We start from the raw sequence: 12704 nt of genomic DNA, 5'->3' as shown, positions 1-12704 counted from the left end.
GACTTCCCATCCCACTGCTGGCAGGACCGGGAGAGATGGCCTCAAGCTGTAGCAGCAGGGATGTAGGGAAGGGCATACACACTGCAGGTAGCTGGAGAGTTTCCCCACACCCCCCCCGGTTGGCCCACACTCATGGGCCTGAAGTCCCAGAAGGGCCACCCTGCCCGGGGAACAGAGGAATGGCCTGGATGACCACCCCCCAGCCACTCTCTGACCCCCCACCTGGCCGCCGGACAGTCCAGTGCCTGTTGACCCCAATAGCACCGCCAGCCCCTCCCCGAGCTCCTGGTGAAGCAAACCCAACTTCCACCTTACACCAGGGCTCCCGGCGTTGCCATGGAAACTGAGTTAATTCATGAAGGGATTCCTCCAATTTGATTTATTAAACCGTTTATGAATCAGATGCGATCCGGATAGCTGAGTTAAGATGACCCGCCAGGGAGCCAGCCTGGTCCGTCTGTCTGTCTGCTGTCTCTCTGAGTCTCTCTCCTCTTTTTCTCTCTGCCTTGCTGTCTCTCTCTGCCTCGCTCACGATCTCTCTCTGTCTCGCACTCTGTCATCCTCAGTCTCCTCCACCCCTGCTCTCCCTTTTCTCAGTCTCTATTTCAGTTTCTGACTCTCTTCTTCCATCTCTCTCGCTCCCTGTCTCCTTCTGTCTCTGTTTGGTCTCTGACTTCCTCTCTGATTCCGTCTCTTGCCTATCGGTTTCTCCCCTCCTGTGCTCTGTTTAGGATTCTCCTTCTCTCTTTCTCACTCTGATTTTCTGCCTCTATTTCTCCCTCTTTCTGATTCTCTGCTCTCTGACCCCCTCTTTGATTTTCTGTCTCTCTCTTCCTCTGATTCTCTGTCTCTCCCTCTCTCTGATTCTGTCTCTCCCTCTGATTTTCTGTCTCTTTCTGAATTTCTGTCTCTTTCTCCCTCTCTCTCTGATTCTCTGTCTGTCCCTCCTTCTTTCTGATGTTCTGTCTCTCTGTCTCTCCCTCTCTCTGATTCTGTCTCTCTGACTCTCCCTCTCTCTGATTTTCAATCTCCCTGACTCTCCCCCCTTTCTGATTCTGTCTCTCTGACTCTCTGCTGTTCCCACCTCTGCTGGTCTCGTTCTCTGTGTCAGTACCTGACTCTGCCTGCCTGGTCTCTCTCTGCCTCTCCCTCTGTGCCTTTGGCCCAGACAAGATGGCTCCGAGTTGGCAAGAACCCCCCTGGCTGGGGGCAGCGAGACCGTGGGGGACGCTGAGCCCACCCTCCCAGCTCTCCGGCCCTCTGCCGGACCAACCTCCACCCACCCCTCTAGCCCCCTCCCCCCAGCCTCCAGACACCACCAGCCCCCCCACAAGCTCTCCAGCCCCACTACTGCCCCTGCTATCAAAATCTCTCTGGACCAGCCCCCTCCTCCCATCCCTCTCCAGCCCCCTCCCTCCATCCCTCTCCAGCCCCCTCCCTCCATCCCTCTCCAGCCCCCTCCCTCCATCCCTTTCCAGCACCCCCCCTCCATCCCCCCTGCCCTCCGGCCCCTCCCAGCTACCCCCAGCCCCCCTCCAGCCCATGAAGAATCCGGATTGGCATGATGCCCTTGAAGTGGCCCCCGGGTCGGGGTCCTTGGTGCCGTGGCCTGGCAGGGGCCCCCCTCCTCCCTGCTTCCCCCCACGCACAGCACAGCACCTGTTTTCCCCAATCGCCCCCTCCCCAAGGATGCTGCAGGCCGGAATCCGCCCCCTCCCAGGGCCGCAGGCCCAGAGCTCGAGGCTCCAGGGTCCCCCCTCGCCCCCCGAAGGCTAACAGCTGGACCCATCGGGGCCCACTGCTCGCGGCGGTCAGAACTGGGTCTCGGTCTTGGGGGTCTGTGTGCCCCCTCCGCCAGGCCCAGCCCCCTGCGAGGGAGGAGCCAACTGCGGATCCGTCTGCAACGAGGTCAGCCAAGGGGGGTGGGGAGGGGGACACATGCGTGATCACGTGTGATCACGTGTGTGTGCAGCAGGCAGTCACGGGGGGCTGGTGGGGAGGGGAGGCAAGGGAGACAGAATCAGGGGGCCCCGGAGGACCCCAGGAGACCACCTCCCCCACCACCCCCAACTCCGGCCTGGAGGGGTATGGGGCGGGCTGAGAGCGTATTAGCATTTGCAGAGCCATCGGCATCATGAATGATTTATCCAGGTGGATAAAATGCCTTGAAATAGCAAGCAGAAATGCTGCATGTGCTGAAGGCGAGGCTACCGACTGGAAGCCCCCCAAGGGGGCGAGGGTCTGGGCCTGGGGGGGACCGGCAGTGGCCTACGGTACCCTCCCGACTCGGCCGAGCCACGCAATCTCTCCGGGCCTCGATTTCCTCTTCTGAAAAAGGGGTAGAGTGGGCCGGGTCCTGGCTCGGCCACTGACCGGCTGGGAGAGCGATGATGATGATGGTTTTTGTTAAGCGCTATGTGCCCAGCACTGTTCTAGATTGATACAAGCTAATCAGGTTGTCCCATGTGGGGCTCACAGTCTTCATTCCCATTTTACAGATGAGGGAACCGAGGCCCAGAGAAGTGAAGTGACTTGCCCACAGTCACACAGCTGATGAGTGGCGGAGCCGGGATCAGAACCCACGACCTCTGACTCCCAACCCCGGGCTCTTTCCACTGAGCCATGCTGCTTCTCTGCCCTGGGGCCCGGTCGCCTCCGACGTAAAATGGGGATAAAAATCTCTGCCCTCCCTCCCTCTTCGATTTTGAGCTTCGTGGGAGACAAGGACTACGTCTGATCTGATCATCTTGAATTTACACCCGAGTTTAGCACCGTGCTTGCCAATTGTACACGCTTTACATATATGTATACCTCATTAGGATAAATGTTCCTACCCAAAGAGATTGCAATTGCTTAGAGCTAAGTGCAAGATGGGCTAGGTCCAAATACAGCAGAAGAAGAGCTGGAGGTCAGAGTGGGACAGAAGCTGAGCATCGGTGAGCAATGGAATGCCGCTCGAAGTAGTAATATAACAATACTCCAATAATAATAATAATAATAGCTCTTCTCCCCACCCTATATCCCTCCCAACTTACACCTCATTACCTCCATATCATCTAGACACTTGGGTACTTACCCCCACCCCTTTTATTTATGTCCATATCCTTAAATTCTATTGCTTCCCTCTACCTGTAACTTATTTTCATCTTTCATTCATTCATTCAATCGTATTTATTGAGAGCTTACTGTGTGCAGAGCACTGTACTAAGCGCTTGGAAAGTGCAATTCTGCAACAAATAGAGACAACGGGGCACAGCGGGCTCACAGTCTAGAAGGGGGGAGACAGACATCAAAACAAATAAACAGGCATCAATAGCATCAATATGAATAAATAGAATTATAGATATATACACATCAATAAAATATAGAATTATAAATACGTACCCATATACACACAAGTGCTGTGGGGCGGGGAGGAGGGGAGAACAGAGGGAGCGAGTGGGGGTGAGGGGGAGGGGAGGGGGAGCAGAGGAAAAGGGGGTTCAGGCCAGGAAGGCATCCTGGAGGAGGTGAGCTTTCAGTAGGGCTTTGAAGGGAGGGAGTGTGCTAGTTTGGCGGAGGTAAGGAGGGAGGGCGTTCTGGGACAGAGGGAGGACGTGGGACAGAGGTCGACAGAGGCCCGGTGAGAAGGTTAGCGGCAGGGGAGCGGAGTGTGTGGGCTGGGCTGTAGAAGAAGAGAAGGGAGGTGAGGTAGGTTTCACTAGCTAGTTCATAAATTCCTAGAGGGCAGAGATCTTGCCTACTACTTATATTACACTTTCCCTAGCTTTTAGTACAGTGTTCTGCACACAGTAGGCACTCAATTGATTAATTGATTGGAAAAGCAATATAGCCTAGTAGAAAAGTAGCATGGCCTGCTGGAAAGACCTTGGGCCTGGGAGTCAGGAGACTTAGGTTCTCATTCTAGCTTTGACACCTGACTGCTTATGACCTTGGACAAGTCACTTCACTTTTCTGTGAATTGGTTTTCTCACCTGTAAATGGGGGTTAAATATGTGTTGTTGTTCCTCCTTAGACTGAGAAACCCTTGTGGGACAGGGACTGTGCCCAACTCTATTATCTTGTATCTGCCCCAATGCTTAGTATAATGCTTATATATATATGCTATATATGCTATATATAGTATAGGCTTATGAATATATATGCTTCTATATATGCTATATATAGTATATGCATATATATATGAAAATATGTGTGTGTATATATAAATATATATATATTGCTTATTGAAGCAGCATGGCCGAATGGGTAGAACATAGGCCTGGGAGTCAGAAGGACCTGGGTTCTGTTCCCAGCTCGGCCACTGCTTAGAGAAGCAGCGTGGCTCAGTGGAAAGAGCCCGGGCTTTGGAGTCAGAGGTCATGAGTTCAAATCCCGGCTCTGCCACTTGCCAGCTGTGTGACTGTGGGCAAGTCGCTTCACTTCTCTGTGCCTCAGCTACCTCATCTGTAAAATGGGGATGAAGTCTGTGAGCCCCACGTGAGACAACCTGATTCCCCTGTGTCTACCCCAGCGCTTAGAACAGTGCTCTGCACATAGTAAGCGCTTAACAAATGCCATCACTTGCCTGCTGTTTGAACTTGGGCAAGTCACTTAACTTCTCTGTGCCTCAGTTAACTCATCTGTAAAATGGGGATTGAGACTGTGAGCCTATGGACTGTGTCCAATCTGATTAGTTTATATCTACCCCAGCGCTTACTACAGTGCCTGGCACATAGTAATTGCTTAACAAATACCATAATAACAGATACCATTATTATTATTATTATTGACTCCACGGAGCTCCCAAGCCAACGTGGCCTCGGGGGGCAACAGCCCCTGACCCCTTCCCTTGCCCCTGGTGTCCCCCTGCCCCCAATGCCACCCCACCCCCAGCACCCAAAACCCTGTTCTTAGTGGCCCTTTGCCTTTGGCACCAGCCTCCTGCCCCTTGCCCCCTGCCCCAGGCCCCGTGCACCTGGCAGCATCCTGGCCCTGGCACTTAGCCCCCTCTCGCTGGCACCCTGCATCTGGTGACCCTCTGCCCCCGGCCCCCGGCCCCCATTCATTCATTCAATTGTATTTACTGAGTGCTTACTATGTGCAGAGCACTCTACCAAGCACTTGGGAAAGTACCGCCTGGCACATAGTAAGCGCTTAACAAATACCACCATCATTCTTATTATTATAATACAGAAATAAAGAGTGACATTCCCTGTGCACAATCTAGAGTGAAGGAGACAGAAATAGATACAAATAAATAAAATTGCATAGTGATAGAGCACGGGCTTGGGGGTCAGAAGGTCATGGGTTCTGATTCCAACTCCGCCACTTGTCTGCTGTGTAACCCGTCACACCCCCCACAGGAAAATTTCGAGTGGTTGCCTATTAACCGCCGTATCAAGCAGAAACTCCTCACTATTGGTTTCAAAGCTCTCCATCACCTTGCCCCTTCTTACCTCACCTCCCTTCTCTCCTTCTACATCCCGGCTCGCACACTCCGCTCCTCTGCCGCCAACCTCCTCACTGTGCCTCATTCTCGCCTGTCCCGCCGTCGACCCCCGGCCCACATCCTACCTCTGGCCTGGAATGCTCTCCCTCCTCACATCCGCCAAACTAACACACTTCCACCCTTCAAAGCCCCACTGAAAGCTCACCTCCTCCAGGAGGCCTTCCCAGACTGAGCCCCCTTTTCCTCTGCTCCCCCTTCCCTCCCCATTGCACCGACCTGCTCCCTTTGCTCTACCCCCCTCCTCGCCCCACAGCACTGTGTATATATGTACATATTTATAATTCTATTTATTTTTCTTAATGATGTGTATATATCTATAATTCTATTTATTTATAATGATGCCACTGATGGCTGTTTACTTGTTTTGATGTTTGTCTCCCCCCTTTTAGACTGTGCCTGTTTTGGGTGGAGATTGTCTCTGTTGCTAAATTGTACTTCCCAAGCATTTAGGACAGTACTCTGCGTACAGTAAGCCCTCGATAAATATGACTGAATGAATGAATGAACTTCTCTGGGCTTCAGTCACCTCATCTGTAAAATGAGTCCCACTTGGGACAGGGACTGTGTCCCACTCGATTGGCTTGTATCCATCCCAGCACTTAATACAGTGCCTGGCACATAGTGCTTAATAAATATCATCATAATTATCATTATTATTACTGATTGATCTATGGATAGGAGAGCATATGTGTGTGTCTGAGAGTGTCTACAGAGAGGGGTGTGTTTGAATGTGAGTGTGTATGTAATTGTGCCTACAGAGAGGGGAGTGCCTGAATGTGTGTGTATTCATTCATTCATTCAATCGTATTTGCTGAGCGCTTACTGTGTGCAGAGCACTGTACTAAGCGCTTGGGAAGTACAATTCAGCAAAAAATGGAGACAATCTCTGCCCACAACGTATGTGTTGTGGGTGACTGTGTCTACAGAGAGGGGAGTATCTGAGTGCATGTGTGTGTGTGAGAGAGAGAGTGGGTGTGTACATCTATGGAAAGAGGAAATAGGAGCACCCATGTGTATGTGTTTGTGTACGTTTATGCGTATGGGATTGGGTCTACAGAGAGGAGAGACAAACCCTAGTTAGGAGGCTGGGTCAGTCAATTAAAGGAATTTATTGAGCACTTACTTTATGCAGTGCACTGTACTAAGCGCTTGGGAGAGAACAGTATAACAGAATTGGTAGATTTGATCCCTGCCCTCAAGGAGCGTAGAGTCTAAAAGCGAGACAGACATTGATATAAATTCCAGGTGCTGGGGGGCTGAGGGTGGAGGGACGAGCAGATGTGTAAAGGGCACAGATCAAATGCGAGGGTGACGCAGAAGGGAGAGGGAGTTGGGGAGATGAGGGTTTAGTCGGGGAAGGCCTCTTGGAGGAGACGGGATTTTAGAAGGGCTTTGGAGTTGGGGAGAATGTTGGTCTGCTCTATGTGAAGTGGTTGTGGGGGAATTCCAGGCCAGAGGGAGGAGAGTCTGGGGGACCCTGCACTTCTCTGTGTCTCAGTTTCCCCAAGGGGGGAGGACAAGGGAAGTCTCACCTGGAAGGGGGTGGGAGTGGAGGCCCCCCAGAGGGCCCAGACAGTCTTTGAATAAGAGCATTCTGGACCTCCTCTGGAAGGAACCCCTGCCCCAGACAAGCCCCCTCCTCTCCCTGCCCCCCATCCTCTGCCAGGAGATCCTCCTGCAGAAGGGACATGTGAGGGCACCTGGAAACATACTTTCATATACATATCCACACATGCCACATACATGCACACACAGCATACACATGTACACACACACACACACACACACCAGGAAGCTGGCCTGCTCTGAACCCAGAAGAGCACCTAAAACTCACCCAGAGGAGGGTCAGATCCAGCAGCTACTAACAGAGCTGCCTAACACACGCACACCCACCCACCACCCACTCGGTTGTACACTCCAGACACAACTGCCCTTCACAGCCAGGCTCTATCAGACACACACACAATCACCAGAGACCAATGCCACAGATACACAGGCTCTCACTAGTATTCACAGACACGCAAATGCACACATACATTTTGAGTCCCACTAACGAACACATGGGCACAGACAATCACACTAATACACATTCAGTCACATCGATGCGCGCACACACAGTCTCATTAACGCCCACAAACCGGACACACACGCAGTCGCAGGGAAAGACACACACAGTCACACTCATGCACAAGCATTAGGGGACATCGACAGTCACACTAATGTATGCACTCACGCTCTCAGTCCCACTAATGCACATACGGGGGGCAGATACAATGTGACACTAATTCACAGATTCGTGGACGAGCACATACAATCACAGTAATGCACACCCCCACGGCACACTGAAGAGCACACACACCGGCACACACACCCAATCACACGGATGCCTGCACACTTTAGGCCGCACGGTCCAAGAAGCTGCACCCTCCCCGCTTCCCTTCTGCCCCCAGGAGAGCGGAGAGCTTGCGGAGAGCTTGCGGAGAGTCCCTTGGTGCCGAGCCCGGGATCAGGCCGGGATCAGAGGCTCAGCTCCGCCGCCGGCGACGACTGATCCTCCCTCCGTCCCCTGGGACGGTCTGGTCCCCGGCCTCGTCTCCCCCAGCCCCCGGCTCCTCCTCACGGTCAGCCCCCGCCGGGCCTCTGGCCGAGGCCCTGCCCACAGTGCTAACTCTGCGCAGCACGTCGGGTGATAAATTACAGAAACGTGGGCCTGTCCTGGGGTTGGGGGTGGGGGAAGAGGGGGCGAGGGAGAGAAGGACAGCGCGGGGAGCTTTTCCTCAAGTCCAACCTGACCCCCGAGTGTCCTGGCCTGGACGCCGCTGTGTGACCACGGACAAGCTGCTCACCCTTTCTGGGCCTCCATTTCTTCATCCAGAAAACGCCGCCCTCCCTCCGCGCTCCCAACTCCCTGAGGGACGAGGCTGGTCAGTGGACTCTAGGGGACTTCTATTATTATTATCGCTAATAATAATAATAGTAGTAGTATTCTGGAGCTACCATTAAACCCGGGGAGGCTTAACGGAGGAGGGGGCACGGAGTCCGAAACACCCCCCTGGACCCCATGGTTCATCCAAACCCCAGTGTCCGCTCTGCACCTCCCGGCGAGGCCCCGGGCCTTGGGCCACTAGCCGAAACTGTTTCCCGACCCCTCCCCTGGGCCCCAAGTGGAAGCCACTTGTGTGTGGGCGTGTATGTGTGTGTGTGTTTGTGTGTGTTGCGGGTCAGGGGGCGGGTAGCGGACGAGTGAGCGCCTGGGGAAATAAATGATGGAGCTGGAGCCCTTAGCATGGATGATGGAGCCGGATCGGTGAGGGGGGACGGTTTGGCGCGGATGGTGGAGCCCGAGGATGCGCTGGCCTGGATGATGGAGTAGGGGGACGGGGTTTGGCGCGGATGGTGGAGCCCGAGGATGCTCTGGCGTGGATGATGGAGTGGGGGGGACGGGGTTTGGCGTGAATGGTGGAGCCCGAAGACGTTTCGGCGAGGCTGATGGGGACGGGGGGCGGCGGTCGGTCCTTTGGCGTGGATGACGGAGTCGTGGAGGTGGTGCTCGGCGGGAATGGTGGAGCCAGGGGGAAGGGTGCTCGGCGTGGATGATGAAGCTGGGGGAGGCGGGGGTTTCGCGTGGCTCCGGGGCGCGCAGGAGGCCTCGGGGTGGGGCCCGGGCTTGGGGGGCAGGACCCGGCGGGACCGGACAGCGCCGGAGTCGGCCCGCTGCCCCGGGACCCCGCCCCCACCTTCCTCGCGGGCCGCCCCCCGGGACGGGGAGGGGGGGGTCTCCTCCGCAGAGCCCCCTCCCCCGCCCTCCCCCCAGCCCCGCCCGGCCCGCCGGGCAGCTCTGGTGACGGAGCCGGGGCCGGGGGAGGGGGCTGGGGCAGGTGCGTGGCAATAAGGGCCGGCGCGGGGCCGTGCGGCTGTGCGGGGCGGGGGGCGACCGTGTGTTTGCGGGGGGATGCGGGTGCCGGCCGGTCCTGCCGGCTCCCGTCCCGGCCCTCCTCTGGCCGAAATGCGGGGGAGCGGGGAAGGCCGGGGGGCGTCCCGGCCGGGCCCACCGCCCTCCCCTCCCCTCCAGACCCTCACGGCGTCCCCCCCGCCTTCGCCGGCCACCGCCCCCTCCCCGCAGCCCCCGCAGGATCCGCGCCCCGGACGTGGGTCCCGGGGGGGTCCCGGGGGGGTCCCGGGGGGGTCCGGCGACGCGCACTCACTGGCTTTGCCCGGCCTGGGCCTCTGCAGCAGCTTCTGCACGGCGCCCACGTCCTCCGTCTTCACCGCCTGCACCAGCTCCTGGTCCTTGCCCATGGCGCGGGGCGGCCCAGAGTCCGGGCCCGGGCCCCGTCCGGTGCCGGTCCCGGCGCCGGTCCCGGTCCCGGCTCCGAGAGGCTCCGGCTCCCGCAGCCGCCCGTCAGAGGCTCAGCCGGGCGGGGGGCGGGCGGGGGGCGGGAGCGCGTCACCGGGCTGGGGAGGGGGCGGGGCCGCAGGGAGGATGGCACGGGGGGCGAGGGGGACCCCGGGGCTTCGACGTCGGGAGGCGGGGGGGCGGGGGGCGGTCCTCTGGGAGGTGGGGAGGGGTCTCCGAGGGGGGCTTGAGGGGATGCTGAGGGCGGCGGGGAGCCGCGGGAGGTGCAAGGTCTCCTGCAGGGGCGGGGGGCTTCTTCTTCCTCTCCGGGCACCGGGCAGCGGGCACCGGGCGGCCCCTGGCAGCTGCAGCGGGCCCCGGGTGCGGGGCGGGGGCGGGGCCGCCGCAGAGCTCGGGGATTGATGGATGGATGGATGGATGGATGGATGGATGGATGGATGGATGGATGGATGGATGGATGGATGGATGGATGGATGGATGGGTGGATGGATGGATGGATGGATGGTCTGGGGTCGGTGCGGGGCCCGAAAGCCCCCGGGGCTCTGCGCCAACCAAAGGCACCCCTCCGCGCTGAGCCCTGCGCCCTGCGCCCTGCGCCCTGCCTCGGCCCCCCACCCCGCTCCCCTTCCCCCGAGGACCCTCGCCCCTTGAGACCCCGGTGGCCTCGGCCCTCCGGCCCTCGACCACCCCGGCCCTCCACCCCGCTTCCTAAAGCCCCGCCGCCCCCGACCTCCCCTCCCCCTTGCCCCGCTCCCATCCCCTGACAGCCCCTCTTCCAGACAGCTGTTTGAGCATCCATACTTGGCTTAGTGGCAAGAGCAAAGCCTTGGGAGTCAGAGGACTTGGGTTCTGATGCCGGCTCTGCCACTTTGTTGCGTGACCTTGGCCAAGCCACTTCACTTCTCTGGGCCTCAGTGACCTCATCTGTGAAATGGAGATGAAGACTGTGAGACCCAGGTGGGACAACCTCATTACCCCAGGGCTTACAACAGTGCTTGGCACATAGTAAGCATTTCACTTCAATTGATGCCTTAGTAATAATGATAATAAATAATAATTGTGGTATTTGTTAAGCGCTTACTACATGCCAAGCACTGTTCTAAGAGCCGGGGTAGATACATGGTAATCGGGTTGACTCACGTGGGGCTCACAATCTTCATCCCCATTTTACAGATGAGGTCACAGAGGCACAGAGAAGTGAAGTGGCCTGTCCGAGGTCACACAGCAGACAAGTGGCAGATCTGGGATTAGAACCCATGTCCTCTGACTCCCAAGCCCGTGTACTTGCCACAAGGCCATGCTGCTTTCACGCCTGTTTATTTGTATTGACGTCAGTCTCCCCCCATCTAGACAGTGAGCTCCTTGTGGGCAGGGATTGTCTCTCTTTATTGCTGAATTGTACTTTCCCAAGTGCTTAGTACAGTGCTCTGCACACAATAAGCACTCGATAAATATGACTGACTGAATGAATGAATCTGTTGGGTGGAAGTGGGGGTGGGGGGCCTGAAACCACCCCCAGCCTCAAACGCAGATGTGGGAGCAGCCGATCGTCGTCTGGGCACTGAGGTGCCCGGGCCGAGGGGGAGAGGAAGGGGCTGCAGACCCACAGGACTGTGTGGGTCAGGAGTCCCCTGCTCCCACATCTCCTGCTCTCGGGCCTCCACCCCTACCCCCATCCACCTTCTCTCCTGACCGGGCTCCCCAGAGATCAAGTCTGGGGGAGGAGAGGGCCATGATGGGTGATGGGAGAAGACTGGGAGGCACTGGGAAAAGACTGGGGTGCTGGGGGGGGCGGGGGAGCGCTGGGGTGGGGACTGGGGCACTGAGGGATTCTGGGGGGCGCTGGGGGAGGACTGGGGCACTGAGGGTAGAGGGGCCAAACCTCGAGGGGGCATTGGGGGCCTGGGGGTGGTGCTGGGAGTGGAAAGAAGTGCTGGGGATGGGTCAAGGTAAGGAAATGAGGCTCAATGGATGGGGGGGAGAAGTCCCCCTCCCAGAGGCCCTCCTCTCCCAGAGACACCCCCCCTTCCGCCCCAGCGATCCAGCCTCCCCCAGGACAGGGGCCCCTGGCTGGTCGGCTTCCCACGTGGACAGCCATCTCCGGCCCAGGACAGAGTGTTCTCCGGACATGGGGCTTGGGCATGGTCGGGATCCGGGCAGGACATTGATGAAGTTGGGCAGGGGGGAGGGGGCGCAACATTCTAAGTTTCTCCCCTTCCTCAGGCTCTCTTGTTTGTCTCCAGGGACCCTCTCTTCATTCCCCAAAATACACGTGGGGCCCCCCCCCAACACACACACACACTTCCTGGCCTACTGCCAAGCTGTCCTGTGCTGGGACGCAGGAGGGTCAGGTGGGAGGGGGAAGCTGCTCAGTTCCTATGGTCCCTGGAGGGAAGGGGCCCAGGAGGAGCCGCCTCCCCCGACCCAGCTCTGGTTCTGGGCTCTGCTGGCATTTCCGCCACCCCCTCTCCCCCTCCCCCGCCTGGAACGGTGGGAAGTGAACGTGTCCAAGGCCTTCCTGTTTCCTCATCAGCTGCGCCGGGCGGCCCAGCCCCCCCGGGGCCCCAGTCAGGATGGACACGGATCAGGAAAAGGGCCTGGATCACCCTCTGGCCTCCTGGGTTCCCTAATCCCTCCTCTGACCCTATCTACCAGTCCCCCATGTTCCCGACTCCCTCTTCCGACCCTGCCCGTTGCTCCCATCTCAACCCTGCCCACTGACGCCCCGTGCCCCCGTCTCAACCCTGCCCACTGACACCCCATGCCCCCATCTCAGCCCTGCCCACTGACTCCCCGTGCTCCTTCTCCCCCGTCGGATCCTCCCCACGGGCTTCCCGCCCACCCACCCCACTCTTC

General features: G+C 57.7%; 1 protein-coding gene across 4 annotated transcripts in view; it reads right to left on the bottom strand.

Moving 5' to 3' along the window:
• The window catches only part of CASKIN1 (CASK interacting protein 1), a 66170-nt gene extending 56270 nt beyond the window's left edge, over nt 1-9900 (bottom strand). For all 4 annotated transcript variants that reach the window (XM_029058497.1, XM_029058501.1, XM_029058500.1 and 1 more), the window contains exon 1: nt 9697-9900. In XM_029058497.1, the coding sequence (XP_028914330.1) occupies nt 9697-9790 (94 nt within the window). In that variant the 5' untranslated portion in view covers nt 9791-9900. The remainder of the gene's footprint in view (nt 1-9696) is intronic.
• Nucleotides 9901-12704: the final 2804 nt, after the last annotated feature.

The sequence above is a fragment of the Ornithorhynchus anatinus genome, chromosome 2, assembly GCF_004115215.2.
Source record: "Ornithorhynchus anatinus isolate Pmale09 chromosome 2, mOrnAna1.pri.v4, whole genome shotgun sequence".
In the NCBI taxonomy this organism is placed as follows: Eukaryota; Metazoa; Chordata; class Mammalia; order Monotremata; family Ornithorhynchidae; genus Ornithorhynchus; species Ornithorhynchus anatinus.
Note: the sequence above shows the minus strand (reverse complement) of the source record. Positions and strands in the feature narration are given on the sequence as shown.